Here is a 20,473-nt window from a genome sequence, read left to right on the forward strand (position 1 = left end):
AACGCTCATCGATTCCGCAGAAAGAGCGCCACGACTTGCTCGGTTCTGCGACTGCGAGCCGTGTATGCGAATCGTCGCTGGTTCGAGAGCCACGAGGAAATCGAAACCCCCATGATTGCAAGCGAATGGTCCGGAAGGAGAGTGATGGCGGCGACGAGAGCGGTTGCGGCCGCCGCCACCTTGGCGGCACCAGGTCGAGGGGAGGTGCGGCGCTCGTCTACGGCGTCCGCATCCCCTCCCCAGCCTCCGCCTCCGGGGTGCCCGTGCGCTCGCCGCCGCGGCCGCCGGCGTCATCATCGTCCCTGACCGCGTGGTCCGAAGCGGTCTAGGACTCGGGCCTCGTCGGCATCCCCCACCATCCGCGCCTCCAACCCAAGCGCGAGATGGCCGCCACCGCCACGACGGGACGCGCGGCTCAACAAGGTCAGTCCCGTCGTCCCATCACGACGAGGTCAATGGTCAACTCAACCCCCCAATAAGCTCGCGTGACGTGTCTCGTGAGTTCACTGTTGCTTCGTACGCCTTCCTGGTTGCTCGGCTCGGCAACTGAGCAGGGGAAATTTCACGAGCCCAATACGCTTCCCCTGCCTTGCTTTTCCGTCGTCCATTTGAGGCGAAAATGACGGTCACGGTGCTTGAATTGTTCCAATCCTTCTCGATTTTTTCTTTTTGACCGCTGAGCTCTGTGCAATTTTTCGTCGGTGGGTTGGTGTAGGAGGTGGCCCTTTGTACCCTTTCTACAATGGTAAAGCGAACGCATTTGCCCTTTTGGTTCTGCCGTCAATGGCTGACGAGAGGGAGGGACGACCAATTGGAGAGCACTCCTTTCTTTCTCGCCAGGATCGCGCTCCTGTCGTCTTGCCCCTGATCTCCTCTACTCTAATAATTCACCTCAAGTGGAATTTTCCGATGCTTTATTCCAATCCGGCTAGCCCCGGTGGTGCTACTCGTTAGGTGGCTTCTGGTGTGGGTACTCTGAAGCGATACGACTTTTGCGCCCCCCCCACACTCTGCTTGTGCTGTCCATTTGCTCCGTTGCTTGAATATATTCTGTTCAGTTTTTATAGTCATGTGTGCCGTGAGGCGTGAGAATTATTCCATCCAAGCGTCAGTTCTGATAAGTGTTCGTTTCTGACCATGCAACCTCATCTGGATTGGGTCTCGGCCGTTGCTTGCTCCAGGAAGGTGCATTTTCTCTTCTCCCATCCTTTGTGGAACTCGTGCCCTTTTCTCTTTTTGTATCATAATTTGTCGAGTCAAACTTACTTGATGCTTTATTTTAACTCCCTTCCGTACTAGTTTCCTTGTAACTTTTGCTTGGATTGTCCTGCGAGAGCGCAGGTGTCCTTGTCTTCTCATGTTCTTGGCTAATTCCACCGATAAGGTGTCTTGCCTTGCATTATGCAGCAAGCTCCTATTTAAATTTGATAAGTTTGACTTCGGAAGGGGATTACTTTTTTTATTAGGCCGGGACAGGATGTTATTACTAAAACGTTATAGCTACTGGCCTTCTGTTGTTTTACTTCCTTACTTGTTTATTTTGCTGGTGAATCCAGAGCGTCCAGTAGGCCTTCTTTTAAAGAAGGTACTATGGTTCAGCCAGTTTCCTGCAAAGGCTTGCGCAGTTGTGTGGCCTTTGTGTGGTCACATATGAAGGTTTATGGGTGCATTGCTCATTCTTCTGTAGTATGATTACTTGACCAGTGCAGTTCAATTCTCTATTACATGTATGTTTTCTTTCACCACTAGCCCTTCATTTGAGACTCTTTTGTTATTGAGTGGGTTAATATTCGGGATAAAGGGTACTTATTCGTTGCTCTTGCTTTCCTTCTACTTTTGTACATTCATTTGTTTTCCTTTTAGATCCTGGTATGTTGATTTCCTTGAATTCTACCTGTAGTTTAACATCTGTTGAATTGTTTCTTCCAATGACCATTGACTAGCCCTTATGCTCAAAATCTTCTCTTTAGTGCCATGGGGTGTTGCATATTGAGCGGTGCCATGATTTTCACAATTGAGCATGCCTGATCCAGAGCAATTCAACTGATTATTGGAAAGGACATTCTACCTCATGGAAAGATACGAATTTATGCAGCTTGTAAAGTCCCATTACATTGGGAACTGAATAATACCATCACCAGGGCATGTCGTGCACCATGCACAGACAGATCACATGCTACATGACAGCCAGGACAAGCAGTGATGAATCTGTGCTGCAATTGCCATGGCTGGAGACTACATTTTCTGCATTATCTCCTTGTAAAAGTGGTTAGAATGTTGATGAAAGTGAGGAGTAATGAGATAGCTGAGGTATGGACAGATACCAATGGCATTCAATCCCAGATTTGAATGTTAATGAGCAAGGAGCGAGAATTCAGGATAAGGGTTGCATGTCATCATTCTATTGGGGAAGAAGATGGGGAAGGGAACACATGCCAATGCCATCAACTACTTTGCAGTGGACCAAGAATGTGGTGCTTAGTTCGTTATGGAAATATAGATAAATGGAAAGGCTGAGCGTGTGTTTTGTAGGAAGATGCTAGGGTGGTGCAAGGCTTGCTGAGTGCAAGTAATTAGATAATAAATATCATGCTTGCCTAAAATGAGCCATGCAAATTCTTAGGGTCTATAAGTGAAAATAGAAAATATTAATATGATGGTATAGTTGGCAGATTTAATTTTTCTGTACTCACTTTGAAAAATAAACAAATAGTTTTATGTTTTGGATAGTGAAGTTCTTTACACTTCAGTGTTTGGCTGAGAAAACCTCATAAATCCTTGGACTTCATTCATGTTTCAGAACTTAGATTTTTAAAAAAGTTATTTGGGTTTAACCTAAGAGCCTTTTTTAAGTTTGTGATGTTCCCTCATTTCTTGACCAGGTAATGTCCCTCCTTTTTGTAACTAGTTGTTGATTTTTGGTGGTTTTGTCACACTAAATCCACATATGGAATTTATTTTGTGACCAATCTAAAAATACATCTGGAATTTTATGCAATTTCCTCTGGATTACTGGATCTTCCTTTGCATATACTCTTCCTTGTTTTTTTCCATATCAAAGGTAAAAGTTTGGTTTAAAAAATATCAAAGGAAAAAGTCACATTTAACTGGTGCTGTATCGATATGGTGTGCATAGCTGGAACCCTACACTAGAGCTACTCTCTTCATCGCAGCTCACGCCCCCCACCCCCCTGCCCCCATTCTCTCCGTCCCCCCTCTTTCCCTTTCCCTTGCCTCAACCCAATCTCAATCCCTAGCGCAGCTTTGTTGTTCGTTGATACTCTTCACATCACCCATCCGGTAACACTGATCTCCCCACTTGTTCTAGGCAGCAGACAACACCCTTCTGGCCTTGGCGTGGGGACCTCCACTTGAGCGCAATCAGCTTATCGACTTACTGGTTGGTGCGACCTAACTCGTTTCCGCGCAACCATGCGATGTGAAGTAATCTTATCATCCTCAGTAAATAGTTTGAATTTAGTTGCCCCATACCTGTATATCTAGATCTAGTTAGTCGGAATTACACTGCGTCATCTCAACCTAGTTGCGTGGCACTGATGTTTACTGAGTGGCCTTGGGTTTTGGCATCGACATTTAAATAGCACCTTCCCTTTTCCTTCCTGTTTTGCACCTTGATTATGCACTCTGCAGGCTGTGTGCTTAATTTCTTTTATAAAAAAAATACTTGCTGCGTGTGCCAATAATTTCTAAATAAGTACTGTGAATGTCATTCTTACCTGTTCTTGTCCAGTAGTTGGCAGAGGCTATTTCAATGTAGTTTTGCTTCATTGTGACATACCATGTAATACTTTGATACTCATATACCTCTTTTTCCTAGATGATTGTTTATTAGAATTCCTTATTTGGTAGTCCCTTCTAGATACAAACCTTGATCTTACATGGGATATATCTGGTAGTTTTATTTCTATGCTCTTAAATTCATGAACTTGTTTGTTTTATTGGTCCTTTCCAATACCCTTTTTTGTGCTTCCTTGACCACGCTAGAATTGTCTCCTAACATATGTTGTATATACTTTTTGTGCCACAAAGATTTGTTCTCAATAGATTCTTGTTTCTTCCTGTACAATTGTTTCTTAAGACTAATGTGCTCTTTTCATATGTTTTCAACTTAGTGCACGCTCTTCTTTTTTCTGGATGTCAATACTTAGTGCAAGTTCTGATCTTTATAGAACACTGGACATGGAGTTCTTCACAGAGTATGGGGAGGCGAGCCAGTTTCAGATCCAAGAGGTCATTGGCAAGGGAAGCTATGGAGTAGTTGCTGCTGCAATTGATACTCACACTGGTGAGCGAGTTGCGATCAAGAAGATAAAGGATGTTTTTGAGAATGTCTCAGATGCTGCTCGCATTTTGCGGGAAATCAAGCTTCTTCGGCTGCTTCGCCACCCAAACATAGTCCAGATCAAACACATTATGTTGCCCCCTACCCGGAGGGAGTTCAGAGACATCTATGTTGTTTTTGAGCTCATGGAGTCTGACCTGCATCAAGTGATCAATGCAAATGATAACCTGACTCCAGAGCATCACCGTTTTTTCTTGTACCAACTCCTTCGTGCTCTCAAGTACATTCATGCAGGTTTGTTAGAAATCCATTAGCACGTTTACCTCATCATCAACAGTCACCTCATAACTAGTTTATTCTTTCTTGTAGTTATACTGCACTCTCATTGCCGTTATCTTTCTGATGTATGCGATATCTATCATTGCAGCCCATGTATTTCATCGTGATTTAAAGCCCAGGAACATACTGGCCAATTCAGACAGCAAATTAAAGATTTGTGACTTTGGACTAGCACGTGCATCATTTAATGACTCCCCTTCATCTATCTTTTGGACAGTAAGATCCTTGTCATTAGTTTTGTATCTGTTGTTTTCCCCTTATTTTAATTACCTATCATGCTTTGCAATTTGAAGGATTACGTGGCAACAAGGTGGTACCGAGCTCCTGAATTATGTGGCTCCTTTTACTCCAGTGTAAGCTGGTCTTTAGCTTCTGAGCTTACTGTATATTACAATGTAATGCCTATGTTCAGCTAAATATGTGGCACGTTTATCTAATTTCTAATGCCTGAAGTGTGCTGTGCCAATGCTCCATATGTGTATATAGTACTTTCTTTTGTAGATTTTCCAAGCACACAGCTTGTGCTGAATGACAAACATTTACTTGAGCTTTTACCAGCAGTGATACACCTTTCTGGATTTTTCTTGTTACATTGTTTAATGATATGGTTGTTCTGTCCACCAAACTATACATTTCTGAGAAATGTTGAAGCTCCCTTCACTGGACACAGTTAATTTATTTTTCCTCAACTTGAGAACATCTTCATAGTTTATCATCCTCACCAACACTGTTGGATTTGTATGTGCAGTACACCCCTGCAATTGATATTTGGAGTATAGGGTGCATATTTGCTGAAGTTCTCACTGGAACTCCATTATTTCCTGGGAAGAATGTTGTGCACCAACTAGATTTAATAACAGATCTCCTCGGAACACCGTCATCGGAATCTTTATCCCAGGTATGTCAACATATTTATGCATGACTTTTGCTAATTTTCTGTTTCAGTCACCTACTCGGTAATTTTCTTTTATAACATTTTAAACTTATTTAACAAAGTGGCATAAATATATGTGACCACAAACAGACATAAATTTTGATCTTTGTAGATGCTCTCTATATTGTATGCTACAGAATTACTTGTTCATCGAACTTTGATGAAAAACACTGGGACAACATAATGTATAAGATGTGAATATGATCTGGTTGGATTTACAAATGAGCAAGTTATTTCCTGTATGATTATATCTTCGTGATTTCTGCTTTGTACAAGCGTTTTGTATTGGCTCATTGGCATTCAGATGATGATCTCCTTCATAATTTTTGGAACACCCAGATTCATAGTGACAGGGCCAGGCAATATTTAATTGACATGCGAATGAAGCACCCTATTCCTTTTTCTCATAAGTTCCATGATGCTGATCCTTTGGCTCTCCGCTTGCTCGAGCGTTTACTTGCGTTTGACCCTAAAGATCGACCTACTGCTGAAGAGGTATATTTTTAGGGGCAAAATACATCATTCCTTATGTTCAACTGATTTCAAAAGAGATGAGTGCATGTGCATGAAGTTTATGTTTTCTTAATCTTGTCCAGGCTTTAGCTGATCAATATTTTAGAGGCCTTGCTAAATTGGAATGTGAGCCTTCAGCACAACCAATTTCAAAGCTTGACTTTGAATTTGAGGGAAGAAAATTAACAAAGGATGATGTAAGAGAAATGATATATCGGGAGGTATGTAACCATTTACGGTACCGTATATTGCTCACCAAGATTGGACTTCTGATTTTGTGAAAGCAAACAGATTTTGGAGTACCACCCACAGATGCTTCAGGAGTACATTGAAGGTGGAGAGCAGATTCACTTCCTATACCCAAGGTGCAGATAGGATTTTTTATTTCTCCTATTTTGTACAGTTGCAGAATTACATCTACTGTACGCATTTTTTCTCTTTATACCTTGTCGCTTGCCATTTTCTAATTTCTTTGGTGATTTGATTGTGTATTACAATATTAGAGTTACTTTGAATGTTTTCAACTCTTAACATTATCTGTTATCTGCAAGCATTTATAAAAGCCCAGTGTGTTTTTTAATGTACTTCTGAAAACTGTGAGAAACATCTTGCTCAGTTGCTGCTTTTAAGCTTAGCTGGTGGCATTTGTGGTGGTTCAATTAATTGTTCCATCTGTGCCAGCTCACCAGCACTAGTACAGGAAATGGTTATCATATACATCATACAACCCAATTTTGAAGCAGTATGATCTGTATAAGCATCTCACATTTTGGTTTCAACTGAAACTGTTGGAAGGTGTTAATCTTGTTCAATACCTGAAGCATCGTAACTCCTGTTGCAGTGGGGTTGATCGCTTCAAGCGACAGTTTGCTCATCTTGAGGAAAACTACAGAAGAGGAGTCACGAGTACTCCACTACGGAGGCAACCTACATCTTTGCCAAGGCATATACATCAACCCCTGCGTTACTGTTAAATCACTAGCAGCTATGACTAATAATTTCAGGGTTTTTTTTGTTTTCCCAGCTTATTTTGTTCTGTTAATGTGATAGGGAGAGAGTCTGTTCATCAGAAGATGGCCATAATCAGGACTCCGACAACGAAGAGGGCAGAGCAGCATCCTATGTTGCCCGAACAACCATAAGCCCCCCAAGATCACAAGAAGAGGGATGCAAGCAACAATCTGCCAATCACAGCAGCGATTCCAACTCCTGTGCAAAGAGCTATCTGAAGAGTGCTGCTAATATCAGTGCTTCCAGATGCGTTATCAAAAGGAATAAAGGCCCAAAGGTACTTTCTACTACCAAGTACTCTATACACCGCCACTCATATTTCAACTGAGTCTTGTAAGAAGATTATATTACCATTGCCGATGTTTTTCCTGACAAGTTCTGTTTAGGCGAGATACTGACCGCTTCGCTTTCCTCCCCCTCAAAGGAGAAGGGAACGTCCAAGGACGTGAAACAGGCGGCGGTTCATGGACTGTTAGACAAGGTACCCAGGGTGCTCTCCTAGGACAGAACTCAGAAGCCATGATACCAATGCCATTGCAATGCGAGATTTGTATCAGGTATCATGGATCCAACGACGCAGGAGCCATCTGTGTCGGCGCTGCTAATTTCAGTAAACTGCCTAGATCATCTGACATCGCCCAAGCACCCTGCTTGGAGAAACCGAACCTTGTGGTGTAGTTGTATCCTGCATCTAGCCTTTGGAATACCATGATAGCTGCTGCAGTGTTCAGTTTGGGAATTGGTCTCAGATGATGGATGCTGGTGACTGGTGAGTGGGAGCAGGTGCAAATGTGCAACCCGTCACAAACACTGCCTGACCATTGGCTCACCAACACGGCTTGCAGGATATGGTTGATCTCTCTCTCTCTATAGCACATCATGACTGCATGAATGATGCGTGAGAGAGACTGAGCTGAGCTGAGGTGAGACACAGTCAGCTCAGCTGCTGTCTGTACTCTGCAGTAGCATAGCATGACACATCTCAACTGAGCAACCACTCCATCAAGTACTACGAAAATTATGACGGAGAACAAAGCTTATCTACTTAAACTACACAAAAAAAAGGAAACACTGGCACGATAGATGAACAAAAATTTAGTCAAATCAAATGCCTGCTCTGACCTATTGCAAACTGAAGTAAGTAGGAGTATCTAATGACGTGGATAAAGGCAGGCAGCTCGAAGGAAGGATGAACGGGGAATTTTTGTTGATCTTGATCTCGAGGGCGTCGGCGAGCTCCGACCGCATGCAAGCGCTCGACGAGCGCTGCTGGTCGGTCAGTTGTGGTTCTGCGACGGGCCGGACGGCGGGGTTGGAGCGCCGCCGCCGACCGTCGCCACCCGGTGCGCGTGCGTCCCAGCCTTCGTGGCCGCGCTCCCGACGTCGAGCGCCGGCGCGGGCGCAGTAACTGTACCGTTACCCACCCCCTCGCGCACGGGCCTGGCGCCGTCGCCGCACGGAGCGCAGACGAGCACGAGGAGGAGGAGGACGACGAAGACTGCCACCCGCGGCTCCGGGACGCTCGACGGGGTGGAACAAGCAGCGGCGGTCGCCATGGTGGCGGCAATGGCCGGATGGATGGATCGGAGCTGGCCGGCAAGGAGGAGCTCGTCGACTCGATGGCGCAACGAGAGGACGAAGAGAGCGGGTGGCGCAGTGGGCGAGCGAGCGAGCGAGCGCGAGAACGTGGCAGCGATCGCGGCGAGGAGGCCGCGCGTGTATCTATATATTGAGGCCTAGTCGCCGCTAGAGCAGTGGACTGCGTGCGTGCGTGGCGCGGTTCAGGCGGCGGGAGACAAGCTAAGTGACGACCAAGGAGACAAGGACGGGATCGTCTGGCTTCTCTCCTAGCTCAAGGATGTTTCGGCGTTCCGCCGTTGACAAGTTCAGTAATCAAATATGCCGTCGAACCGGCCGGCCGTTCCGCCGTTGACAAGTTCAGTAATCACAATGGTATCACTGACAAGTACATTGGGAGCAGCAGCGCACAAGAAACGCATCATAATCGGCGCGCGAAGAGGAACCGCTCGGCCGGAGACGGAGCGGTGAATCCCGCGGCGGCGGAGGAACGCGGTGCCAGCAAGAGGCTTTGCCGGAGTACGTCAACGAAGGCGAAGCTTTCCATTCCATGGCCGGGGCATCAGCCGCCGGCGTCCATCTTTTTCTCGTAGTCTCGTCGTCTCCTCCCTCCTCCTGGTTCGAGTGCGGGCGGGGATTTCACGCCCGGAGAATCGATGATCCTGCCGGCGTGGCGATAAGTGGAGGCGGCCCGAGCAGCGCGGCGGGTTCGGGGAGCTCGGAGCCGGCCATGGCGACGGGGGACGGCGATGTAAAAGTTTTTCGAAACCGGATCGCGACTTGCATAAACACCCTTCACTATTTTCAGTTACCCCCTAAATTGGATCGCGACTATTGATTGCGATCCATTTATTTACACAAATCCCCTGGATCGGATCGCGATTATTAATCGCGATCCAACCCATGGCCCCCTTTCCCGGCCGGCTCCGGCGACGACAGCCTCGCCTGGAGGCCTGGTCATCGGCAACGGGCTCGCGCTCCTCCTCCGGATCTCCGCTCGTTTCCCTCGCCGACCGGGTGCCCCTGCCGCGTCCGTTTCTCGCTGGTCCTCTCCTCCGCCACTGCCACGCCCAGCCAATCGACATCCTCGTCATGGCAGCGCCAGCCGATCGAGAGAGAGAGGGGTACCGCGCGGCGAGGAGGCTGATGTGGGGGACCAGCGCGCCCGGGTCTGACGTCCCCAGCGACCACGACGTCGTCATCGTGCTCGCCTCGGTGCTCTGCGCGATGATCGCCGTCCTCGGCATGACGGCATCGGCCTCGTCGCGCGGTGCGTGTGAAGGCGCGGGCTCAGGCACCCCGCCGCCGCCGCCAACAGGGGCGTCAAGATGTCGGTGCTCCGCAAGATCCCCACTGTGCTGGTGAGTGGTAGCAGGTGCAAATGTGCGATCCGTCGGAAACACTGCCTGGACATGGGAGCACTACTGGTCGGTCAGTTGTGGTTCTACGACGGGCCGGACGGCGGCGTAGGAGCGCCGCCGCCGACCGTCGCCACCCGGTGCTCCGTCGCCGCCGTGGCCGCGTCCCCCGCTCGCCCAGCGACCGACGTCGAGCGCCGGCGACGCCGTCGCTTTAGCTGTACTGCTACTCACCCTTCGCGCACTGGCCTGGCGCCGCCGCACCGCGCGCAGACGAGCACGAGAACGACGACGACGACGAGGGTCACCCGCGGCGCCGGGACACTCGAACGAGTGGAACGAGTAGCTTTGGCCGCCATGGCGGCAATGGCGGATGGACGGATCGGAGTCGGAGCCGGCTGGCTAGGAGCTCGATCGCGTAACGATCGAGACGAGCAGGGGCAGATGGACGGACGGGTGCCGGGTGGTTCGCCGAGCGAGTGAGAACGTGGCAGCGTCAGCCATCGTCGCGGCGAGGAGGCTGCGTGATGAACATAGAACGGAGCAGTGGCTTGCGGGGCTCGCGCTCAGCTCTGCCGGAGTTCGTAAACGAAGGCTTCAATCCCATGGCCGGGGCGGTGGGCCGGAACAGAGTCCACGGCATGCAGCTGCCGCCGGCCTCCATCTGTCTCTCGCAGTCTCGTCTCCTCCCTTCTCATCCGAGTGCGCTCGGGGATTTCGCGCACGGAGGAATGATGCTCCTGCCGGCACGGCGAGAAGTAGAGGCGGCCCGAGCAACGAGGCGGGTCCAAAGTGGATCGCGATCCAATTGTTTACACAAAACCCTTTTATCCTTTTATTATTTTTAGTTACCCCCAAAGTGGATCGCGATCCAATTGTTTACACAAAACCCCCTGGTCCGACCCATGGCTCCCTTTCCCGGACGGCTCCGGCGACGGCTGCCTCGCCTGGTCATCGGCAATGGTGGCTTGCGACCGTTCGCGGAGTGCGATTGGGGTGGCGGAATCTCTCAACAATTTCTGTGCTCTGGAGGCCGAGAGCCTCGCCTTTGCCTGATTCTGAATTTCTAAAGTGAACCCACTCTTAATATGGTTTAGCGAAATTCACTGTCAATTGGCGCTAGTCCTAGTACGGAGTATTTCTCATACGAATTTGTTGAAGAGCTTCAGAAAGAATTAGCTATCTGAACTGACTGGACAGAACACAAGAACAGAGCAGGAGGGAAATCTGACCCTGCAGGAATGATGAACTGGAGGAGCGAGCGGCAGAATCGAAGCTGAACTGTAGCAGCTTGGCCGCCGGCTGTTGGTAATCTTTCTGTAGCAATTCTTCAAGAGCGAAAAAATGTTCCTGTCATTTGCCGGAGCCGGAGCGGCGAGCCCCGCGGCGGCGGAGGATTGCGGGGACAGAGGATTTGCCGGAGAACGACGACGAAGACACCGGCAGCGAGGGCTCGGAAGCCGGAACGAGTGGCCGTCTCCTACGTTCGTATCTTTCGAGTGCGAGAAGTAGAGGCGGCCTAGGCACGAGCGTCGGCCGTCAAGGAGGGCTCGGGGAGCTCGGAGCCCTGGCCATGGCGGCGGGGGGCCGCGATTTGACAGTTTTACAGAAAACCCCTAAACTGGATCGCGACTATTGATAGCGATCCAATTATTTACGAAAAACCTCCTAAATTCAATCGCGACTATTAGTCGCGATCCAACGTTTTTGCACAATAGCCCCTAGTGGGGTCCCTTTCCAGCCCAGCTTCGGCGATGCCGGCCTCGCCTGGTCGTCGGGACCGGGCATGCGCTCCTCCTTCGGATCTCCGCTGCCCCCATCGCGGGCCAAATCCTCCTGCCGCGTCCGTTTCTCATTGGTCCGCTCCTCCGCCACTGCCAAGCCCAGCCAACATCCTCGTCCTCGCAGCGCCGAGTCTCCCCGCCGGCCGGCATCCACCGCCGTCCTCGAAGCTGCTGCAGGTGGGCGGCCGGATCTGGGGCCAGGACTCGCCTCACCGTCCGCAGGCTGTTCTTGGAGCGCAAAGATGTTGCTCTCATTTGCTTCAGTCCAGAAGGGGTGATTAAGTTCTTGATCGACAAGAGGAATTGGCAATACGGCACACGGCAGTCCAAGCACACGTTCTTGAGTTTCTGACGGGGACAGAATGATCCGTCGTGGACAATGCGATGTTCATGATGCATGCTGCAGCTTACTGTAACTGTCAGTATCAGAATTCAGAATGATGGTGAGCTTAAAATTAATGGCGATTTTAGTTTTTGTTTTAGGAAGCAACAGTGGGGGCAAGCAGCCCAGCTGAACAACTAACAAGCATTCATCTCAAGAAACCTCAACGCACAAAGAAGGTCCCACGATCGGAGAATCGAATACACGAGCCTCAATTGGAGCACGGAGATGTTTAATTGGAGAACTCATTTTATCTAAAAACAAGTAAGTGGAGATACGATGGAGTTCCCTAAACGGAAGCAGAGAGAGGCTGAAATGAATTATACAGGAACCATTGGCAGTTCCAAAGTAGAGTTCACTGAAGAACTTCAGAATTTTGCGGTGGGAGTACAACGTACGCCGAGAGAAATTAAAGCAGAGGGCGTCAGATCATCAGATCAGACCCCAAAATTCAAAAGGCCTCCCTCACACCACACCAGCAGTCTCTGAAAGGAGCAGGAATGAGACGAGAAGCCGAGGTGGATGAGAAGGGAAGCACCACTGGCTGGAGAAAGGAATCCACCAACCAAGACAGTGGATGGACACACAAAAGTGATCAGGCAGAGAGTCCTATGCAAAGAAAGTAATCTGAAGTTCTGGACACCAAGAGGAACAGCACATCAGGACTATTTCAGTTCAGCGGCTGTTTTGTATGGCAGAAAATCTGATCTCCGCAAAAAAGTTCCCGAGTTTCAAAGAATTCTTAGAATTCAGCAAAGGTTTGGAACCAAGCAGCGTCAAAGTGGTTCCACCGCATAAAACAGCAGAATTTCTGCAGAAATCGTCTGAAATACAGTAATAAGATTGGCATTGCCCGGTGTCTTTGCAGAGAGGCTACGGCAGTTGCTTTACAGGTTCAGAGAATCACAGCACGAGGTGGCCACTGCACCCTGCACGGTCATCGTCTTCCAATCCAAGCCACCATCGAAGGCACTAGCAATCTACTCCACTGATTTCACTTCATGTTCGATCAGATCATCAGGATAGTGTCACTGGTACGCTGGAAGCAGTGCGTACACAAGAAACGCATCAGAAGCGACGGCCAGGTAAGTCGTGCTCATCCGGGCCGGAGCCGTAGCGGTAAGCCCCGCCGCGGCGGAAGATCGCGGGGCCAGCAGCTCTGCCGGATTCCGTCAACGAAGCCTGCGCTCCTCCTCCGGGTCTCCGCTCGCCCACCGAATCCCCCTGCCGCGTCCGCTTCTCCTTGGTCCGCTCCTCGCCATTGGCACGCCCAGCCGTCAGCCGACATCCTCGTCCTCAGCGCCAGTCCTCGAAGCCGCTGCAGGTGGGCGGCCGGATCTGCGGCGAGGACTGGCCGCGCCATCCACCATCGTCATCGCCAAGCCGCCGCCTGTTCCTGGCAATCTTTTCCGTGGCTGCTAAATGTGGCGGCGATTGCAATTTGCAGCTGTGTTCTGCTCATTCCCTTCAATGGCTATGGGTGATTGCACACCAATTGATTACCATGATGTCGATGTCATGCGGTAAATTGCTATGATTCAGAGCCACTGGAACTTTTGGGTTTTGCTCAACACAGCAGTGAGCTGCCCTTCGATATGTTTATATATTATTCCTAGAAGTTTTAGAGTTCACATCATATATTATATATACATTCACAATACAATGAAGTCTGTGCTGAAAACTTTGTCCAGAAATGGAAGGGCAACAAGAAGTTGGCAGGAGCAGCTACATGTCTCGGCGGAAAAGATTGTTCGCGGAGATGAGGGAGCAGATGGCAAAAACTATGAAAGCCATGAAAGATATGGCGATGGAGCCGTTCGCCATGCTCGGGAAGGGGTCGCTTCCCCAGTTGTCAATCAGGTCACCTACTCGAGCAGTTGCCGATGATGATGACGATATCAAAAGGTACGCCAGCACCTGAAATAACAAAAGAAGATATCAGCATTGGTCTCTACTAGCAGAGATTGAACAACTGAAAAGCAGAGCACGCTCTGAAAACAAGCCCATCTTTGGGTGTATTGTAACTACAGTGTCAACCTTCGAATTAAGGCGATTGTGTTATAATTGATCAGGTTGCCTGTCTAAAACTTGTGCCCAATCATTCACAGAAGTCAATTCTGGCACTACATATCATGTGCTCAGAAGCAGGTGAGATGAGATACATCACCTCAAATTTAGGTGACAAGGAGGCAGTTTGAAGTATGTGCTGTGCAGTGCAGTGTAGTTGTCAAAAATAAGAAGAATATCTGTCAGTGACATAGTGACATCACAATGAATGTGCTATACACCACTACACCAGTATTGTGGCCTTTTAACTGTTTAGTTCAGCACATAGTTGTTTTATGCCCAAAAGTGAAATAATTTTGCTTTACTTGAAAACACTAATAAGTAATAACTATTCCGTTGTAGCTCATCAATTATTCACTCAATGGGAACAAAGCAAACATTTCGACGCATGCGTGAAAAGGAAATATGTCTGATGCATCAATGATCTTGCTGATCATCATGCAGCACCTAATCAGATTTTATAACTCCAACACGGATATCGAACATAGACTCTCTAGTCTCGACTCAAGCTCAAATAAGTAACAATTATAACAGCCATATGATCCATTGCAATCCCAAATTTGGACGGTACAAAGTTTCCAATTTTTGAAAAAGATAGCATAATTTGAATGTATGCATTTGGTATCCATCCCAAGACGATGATGCCTTCATCATCCCAAAGCAATCATGGCACCAAATGCAACGTAAAGGACTATACCACTAAACACAAGGAAGACACCTTCACGAGGTTATAAAGCTTATACTTTGCTTCAACCTGATGACTTGATATCTATTCCTCTTCCTTTGTAACATCACATCATAGGAGGAAAAAAGCAGTTGCACAACCTAAAGAAACCTAGGAAAAGGAGCGGTAAAAGCGCCGCGATGCACAAACCTGATCCATGGTGAAGTCGAAGAGGCCACGCTTGGGATGGGAGATCAAATGCTGATTGTTCCTCATGAGCCCGACCAGCGCGGCGAACTGGAACACCGAGTACACGAACCCGATCACGTTCACCGCCTCCGAGTACCTGCGTAGCCGCAGCACAATACTGACTGTAAACGAAATTGCCAATCATAGCTAGAACCCTAATATAATGTGTAAACAAGCAAAGGGGATCTTTTTTTTTTTTTTGCCCCCTCCTGCTGCATACCGGAACTGGCTGTAGTTGCTGTAGGAGTCGCGGGCCCAGCCCTTGCGGGTGTCGGCGGCGAGCACCGCGAGCGCGGCCAGGCAGAGCCCCGCGGCCGCGCCCCTCGCCACGAGCGCGGTGCACTGCATCACCGCGGCCCGCCGCTTGCGCGACAGGATGGACACCACCGGGTCGGCCGACCTAACCTGAGCCGGAGGCGGGGCAGGGGCCCGGGTTGGGGGCGGAGCCGGAGCGTGAACGGGAGCGGGGGGAGGAGCGGGAGCCGGCGCCTGCGGCTGCGGTGGTGGTGGCGCCACCTCCGCGGGGCGCTGTCGCCGCGGGGGCGGCGGATCGGGGCGAGCGCGGCGTGGGGGAGGAGGTGCGCTGCGGCGGCCGCTCCACGAGTACCACCCCGCGGCGCGGGCGGGGTCCGGGTCGGCGGTGCGGGACGCGGCGCGCGGCGGCACGTACTTGGCGGCCGAGGCGTGGTGCCGCGACGCGACGACGACGGCCGTGGAGGGGTCCGCGGGAGGGGAGCCCGGCGGGGCGGCGCCGGCGCCGGCGGGGGGATCCTCCGGGTCCGGCCACTCGTCCCCCGCCGCCGCCTCGCGCGCCGGAGGATCCGCCGCCGCATCCGGCGCGCGCGGCGGGGAGCGGCGCGGCGACGGGGAGGCCTGCGCCTCGAGCGCCATGTGGGCGGAGGAGGGGAGGGGAGGGGAGGCCGGGAGGGAGTTGGGAGTGGGGTTTCTTTCTCCAGGGAAGGCGCCCCCTTCGCTTTGCTTTGGTAAATCAATCAGTGCTATTGCTGGGGAAGCTTTTGATTTTGATGGCGGCTTGGATTGGAAGACGATGACTGTGTATGTGTGAGTAGTGGCTGCCGCGTGCTGTGGTTCTCTGAACCTGTAAAGCACAGGCCCTAGTCTTCCTGCAGGGACACTTTGGTTTCCTTCTGCAAAACCAGTGTGTTTCTACAGAAATTCTACTGTTTCATGCTGTGGAATTCCTTTGACACGGATACATTCAAAATGCCTGCTAAATTTTACAGAGATATCCGCGACTCGGAAACCTTTTTTTGCAGAGATTCAACGAGAATGTTTGTGGCTCTCTGAACCTTTTTGTAGAGATTTCTGTTGTGCAGTGCAGCCGCTGAATTGAACCACACCTGCAGTTTCTCAGGAAAGAAACTGCCCTGTTTTGCTGTGTTCTTGGGTGTTAAGAACTTCAGATCGCTTTCTCTTTGCGTAGGACTCTGCACTGGTCACTTTTTCTTTTTGTGTGTGTGTGCCGCGTCTGCAGCACCAGATCAAAGTGTCATGGTCGCGCCACCGGGGCAGTGCGGTCTCCAACCATCGTTGCAGTTGATTCCTTTCTCCAGCCGGTGGCCCTTCTCATCCACCTTTGCGTCTCATTCCTTCTCCTGCTTCTTCTCCTTTCAGACCGCTGGTGTGGTGTGACTCTGCTGGTGTGGTGTGACTTGTGAGGGAGGCTTTTGCATTTGGGGGTCTGATGATGATCTGACGCCTCTGCTTTAGCTTCTCCCGGCGTGTACGTTGTACTACGGACTCACGAGGACAGGCCACTATGGAACTGGCAATGGGGCTTCTAATGAGACGGAGCACATGGCTGCCATAGCAATGGTCCTATGGCTGTTAAGTGAAACGGAAAAGACAGTGTTACCCTTAGAAAAATACAAGGAATCCATGTCCGGCCTCGACATCCTTCCTCTTGCCGGCGCTTAGGGACATCCTCTCCTTACAACCGTTCCTCGCCGACGAGACGGAGCACAGCGCGGCGAGCAGGACCCTGCGCCGTGTCTGCTGCTTCACGCACGCCGGCAGCGAGGTGGGAGGGTGGCCGCAGTTGAATGCGCCCGCGCTGCTATGCGGTTCCGGAACTAGAAACTCGCCGAAAGCTCATCCATGGAGGACCACGAAGACGAGCTCGACAAGGGAGATTTCAAGGAAACACACACAAATCAAATTTTCAATGCATAAAATCGAGCTCGTTGTCATCCAAATCAAGTTCGCATGTTGTTTACTACTCGTCCGGCTGCCTTTTTGAGGTTGATGAGCACCGGGCAGGGATGAACTCTCCACTCTCCAGCCACCACGAGTCGATGCAGGCGGGCGGTCTTGCTCGAGCCGCGTTGATTGACGCAGGCGGGGTGGCCCTCCGGATCTGGCGGTGCTGGACGGACACCTCGCGGAGCTTGCGGCCGCCGGTGTTGGATTTAATGTGGACCAAGCTCAATATTTTATCTAATTAAATTAAATTAAATTCAATAATTGTAAGGTCTGTATTAAATATTGTGTGTAGTATCTGATTTAGTACTATACGTGAAATATATTTACTTATGTTGAGAAGTTGAGAAAAAGATGAAGACGTGCCACACGCGTGCCGCCGCCGCCAAGCCGTGGCGTGCCGGCGTGCAGAGCGAAGTTTTGCCACTCAAGGCAATTATTTCCAGTGGCTTCTAATGGAAAGGAGTTTCTGGAGCTGGTGGGATGGTAGTGTCTGTGGAGATTACGAGAGTTACTTCCTCCATAACGGCTGACTCCTCCGTTTAATTTCTGCCCCGTGAGAATAAAAGAACTCCCTCAACATTTAGAAAAAGTGTGTTTGAGTTTCCCATCCCTATTCCTGCAAGCATAGGAATAGGAATAGGGAGAGCAGGCCTCACCGTCTACGAGTTCATCTGCTTCTGAAGGGCGGCCATCAGGTTCTCGGAGAGTATCCATAAGAGACGTGACTACTCTTTGGACGACATCTGCTTCTACTGCATCGAGAGGAACAACTACATCCACAGAAGCTATGAATGGCGTTGCTGGATATGTTACTGTTACACTTCATATTCTCATTTCAGCACTGATTAGTATTGTCTACATATTCCTGAAGCTTAGATCATCCAAATACTTGCACATATTTAATGTTACAGACTTAACAGTATTTTTCTGAATTAAATTAATACTGAAGTTGTCTGGTTTGCTAACAGCCGGCGCGGCTCCTCGCGGGCTGCCGACGCGGTGGCGCGAGCGCGAAGGCGAGCGTTCCTGGAACTGCTGCACAAGGGATCGAGCAGGGGAGGCACGGGCGGGCGCCGGGCGGGATGGAGTGGCCCGGGCGGGTGGGATCGAGCGGGGAAGTGGGCGGCGAGCGGCCGGGCGGCCGGGATCGAGCGAGCGCGCTCGATCGAGCCTGCAGCGCGACGGGGGAGAAGCCGCTAGGATTGGGACTTCGATTTGGGGAGGATGTGGCCGATTTTTCTGATAAGAGTTTGGCAGGTGTAAAATCGGTACAACCTGTGAAGGATGGACGTGATTTAACGCCGTTACTGTGTTTTTCTGGGCATACATGACGGTAACGGCACATAGGGACGAGATAAATTTGAATGCCACGTAGAGGATGAGTCTCGCTTCTAATTCCTTTCGGGTCCTCTCTACTTTCTTTTAGGGAGGAACTCCATCGTGTATTCGTGTTCTCCATTTATTCTTTTTAAATAACATCAAGTTCTCCGATAAAAATCTTCCTGCTGCAATGGTATTGATGACTAAGAGGCAGCGCAGCCCAAACTTGCAATCGGCCTGAACTGGATTGGATGGGCTGAGATGCTGCCTCTCTGCGGCCCACTAAATCACCAGCTTTGATCATTTTCGCAGTTATTACAGAGCCACAAACAAAATGGTCTGATCACTGATGCCATTGCCGGCAGGCGCTCCAAGTTTCAGGTTTTCGACAGGGTTGACGGATCATTCTGTCAACCCTTCTCTCCGCTGGATTGAAGCAAATGGGAGGAACATTTTTGCGCTCTGAGCAGCTGCAGAAAGATTACGAAGAACAGCCTGCGGCCTGGCGATGATCATGGCGGACGGTGAGGCGAGTCCTGGCCACGGATCCGGCTACCCACCCGCTGCGGCCTGGAGGACGGCGCTGGATGCCGGCCGGCGTGGAGACTCGGCGCCGCGAGGACGAGGATGTCGCCTCGGCGTGGCAATGTCGAAGCAGAGGACGAAGGAGACGCGGACGCGGCAGGGGGGATCCGGCCGGCGAGGGGGGCGAGCGGAGATCCGGACAAGGAGCGCAAGGCCGTTCCCGACGACGAAGCGAGGCCGGCGTCGCCGGAGCCGGGCGGGAAAGGGAGCCATCGGGAGCCTCGAGGGGCTGCTTTGGAAATAAGTTGGATCGTGATCTCGCGATCCCAGGGGCTGGGTTTTCGGTAAATAATCAGATCGCGATATATTCGCGATCCAATTTAGGGAGTTTATTGAAAATAGAAGTGGAATTTTGTGAAAATATTTGAATCGTGATCCAACGGGTCTTCTGCAAATTATTTTACATCGCCGTCTCCATGGCCATGGCCGGTTTTCGAGGTCCCCGAAGCAGCCTCGTGCTCAGTTCGCCGCCTCTACTTCTCGCCTCGACGGTAGTAGAATCGTTTCTAGGCGCCCGAAATCCCTCTGCCCGGACTCCGAAGAAGACGAACGGAGAAAACTCAATAGATGGCTGCTGCTGCCGTGGACTTGCTCTGATCCACCGCGCTCGAGATTTGCACGCCTGATCGTAATTCCTTGCATCTTCTTTGTACTTTCATGTTTTTTTAAAAAAACTCAAGCGACTCTTTCATGTAATTCCTTGCATCTTATTTCTACTTTCCCCCTTTGGCAATAGAAATCGTATTCTTGTGATACAGTTGAGGTTGCGAATCTTTCATGTATGAGTACCCTTGTACTAAGTAGTGGGTGATGGTATGGGATTCGCTTGGGCAATGAAACCAAGTGCTAGTCCCCTTTTCTTTTTTAGTGAATTAATTAATTCATTTCCTTTTTAGTTTTGGATTTTTGGATATTTTTTTATTTGATTTGGTATTATTCAACAAGAAAAAAAAGAAAAATTTCAGCAAATTCCTTTTTTTTTAATTACGGTGGGATGCCTGAAAGGTTACCAAGGACCATTCGTAGAGCGCACCATAAAAATCCGTTGTTTAATTGTGTTTTTATAGGTGCATGACAGTTGAGTTAATGGGATCTAATAAAAAAATCCATGTAATCAGCAGCATATCCTGCACCTGCAGGCATCGGTATTGTTGTTCACACCG

The 20,473-nt window shown here is 49.9% G+C and overlaps 2 protein-coding genes across 9 annotated transcripts; one reads left to right on the forward strand and one right to left on the reverse strand.

Annotated features, from left to right (window-relative positions):
* Window positions 1–242: 242 nt before the first annotated feature.
* On the forward strand, window positions 243–7,834 carry LOC117845983 (mitogen-activated protein kinase 13). Of its 8 annotated transcripts, XM_034727104.2 has the most exons (12): window positions 539–1,185; window positions 3,329–3,400; window positions 4,191–4,597; window positions 4,731–4,858; window positions 4,936–4,995; window positions 5,391–5,540; window positions 5,916–6,071; window positions 6,173–6,310; window positions 6,381–6,454; window positions 6,931–7,032; window positions 7,140–7,377; window positions 7,525–7,834. In XM_034727104.2, exons 3-12 carry the CDS (start codon window positions 4,201–4,203, stop codon window positions 7,600–7,602), a joined length of 1,521 nt encoding a protein of 506 aa, XP_034582995.1. In that variant the 5' UTR covers window positions 539–1,185; window positions 3,329–3,400; window positions 4,191–4,200; the 3' UTR covers window positions 7,603–7,834. The 8 variants fall into 8 exon arrangements, with proteins under 8 accessions (XP_034583017.1, XP_034582995.1, XP_072148295.1 ...); XM_034727126.2 differs by lacking the exons at window positions 539–1,185; window positions 3,329–3,400 and adding an exon at window positions 243–423; XM_072292194.1 differs by lacking the exon at window positions 3,329–3,400 and having other exon boundaries at window positions 540–1,185.
* A 5,929-nt stretch (window positions 7,835–13,763) lies between these two features.
* On the reverse strand, window positions 13,764–16,329 carry LOC117846044 (CASP-like protein 4A1). The gene is made up of 3 exons (XM_034727144.2): window positions 15,403–16,329; window positions 15,144–15,279; window positions 13,764–14,119 (listed from the first exon to the last, which is right to left on the reverse strand). The coding sequence occupies exons 1-3, from the start codon at window positions 16,071–16,073 to the stop codon at window positions 13,928–13,930; spliced, it is 999 nt and encodes a 332-aa protein (XP_034583035.1). The 5' UTR covers window positions 16,074–16,329; the 3' UTR covers window positions 13,764–13,927.
* Window positions 16,330–20,473: the final 4,144 nt, after the last annotated feature.

This window comes from Setaria viridis, chromosome 1 (genome assembly GCF_005286985.2).
Source record: "Setaria viridis chromosome 1, Setaria_viridis_v4.0, whole genome shotgun sequence".
Classification (NCBI taxonomy): Eukaryota; Viridiplantae; Streptophyta; class Magnoliopsida; order Poales; family Poaceae; genus Setaria; species Setaria viridis.

Coding starts and splice junctions, on each gene's coding strand:
- LOC117845983 (XM_034727126.2), top strand. CDS start 4,201: ATGGAGTTCTTCACAGAGTATGGGGAGGCGAGCCAGTTTCAGATCCAA. Junction 6,311..6,380: donor GAGAAATGATATATCGGGAG/GTATGTAACCAT, acceptor GAAAGCAAACAG/ATTTTGGAGTACCACCCACA. Junction 6,455..6,930: donor ATTCACTTCCTATACCCAAG/GTGCAGATAGGA, acceptor CTCCTGTTGCAG/TGGGGTTGATCGCTTCAAGC.
- LOC117846044 (XM_034727144.2), bottom strand. CDS start 16,073: ATGGCGCTCGAGGCGCAGGCCTCCCCGTCGCCGCGCCGCTCCCCGCCG. Junction 15,280..15,402: donor AGCAACTACAGCCAGTTCCG/GTATGCAGCAGG, acceptor GCGGCTACGCAG/GTACTCGGAGGCGGTGAACG. Junction 14,120..15,143: donor TCGACTTCACCATGGATCAG/GTTTGTGCATCG, acceptor TTGTTATTTCAG/GTGCTGGCGTACCTTTTGAT.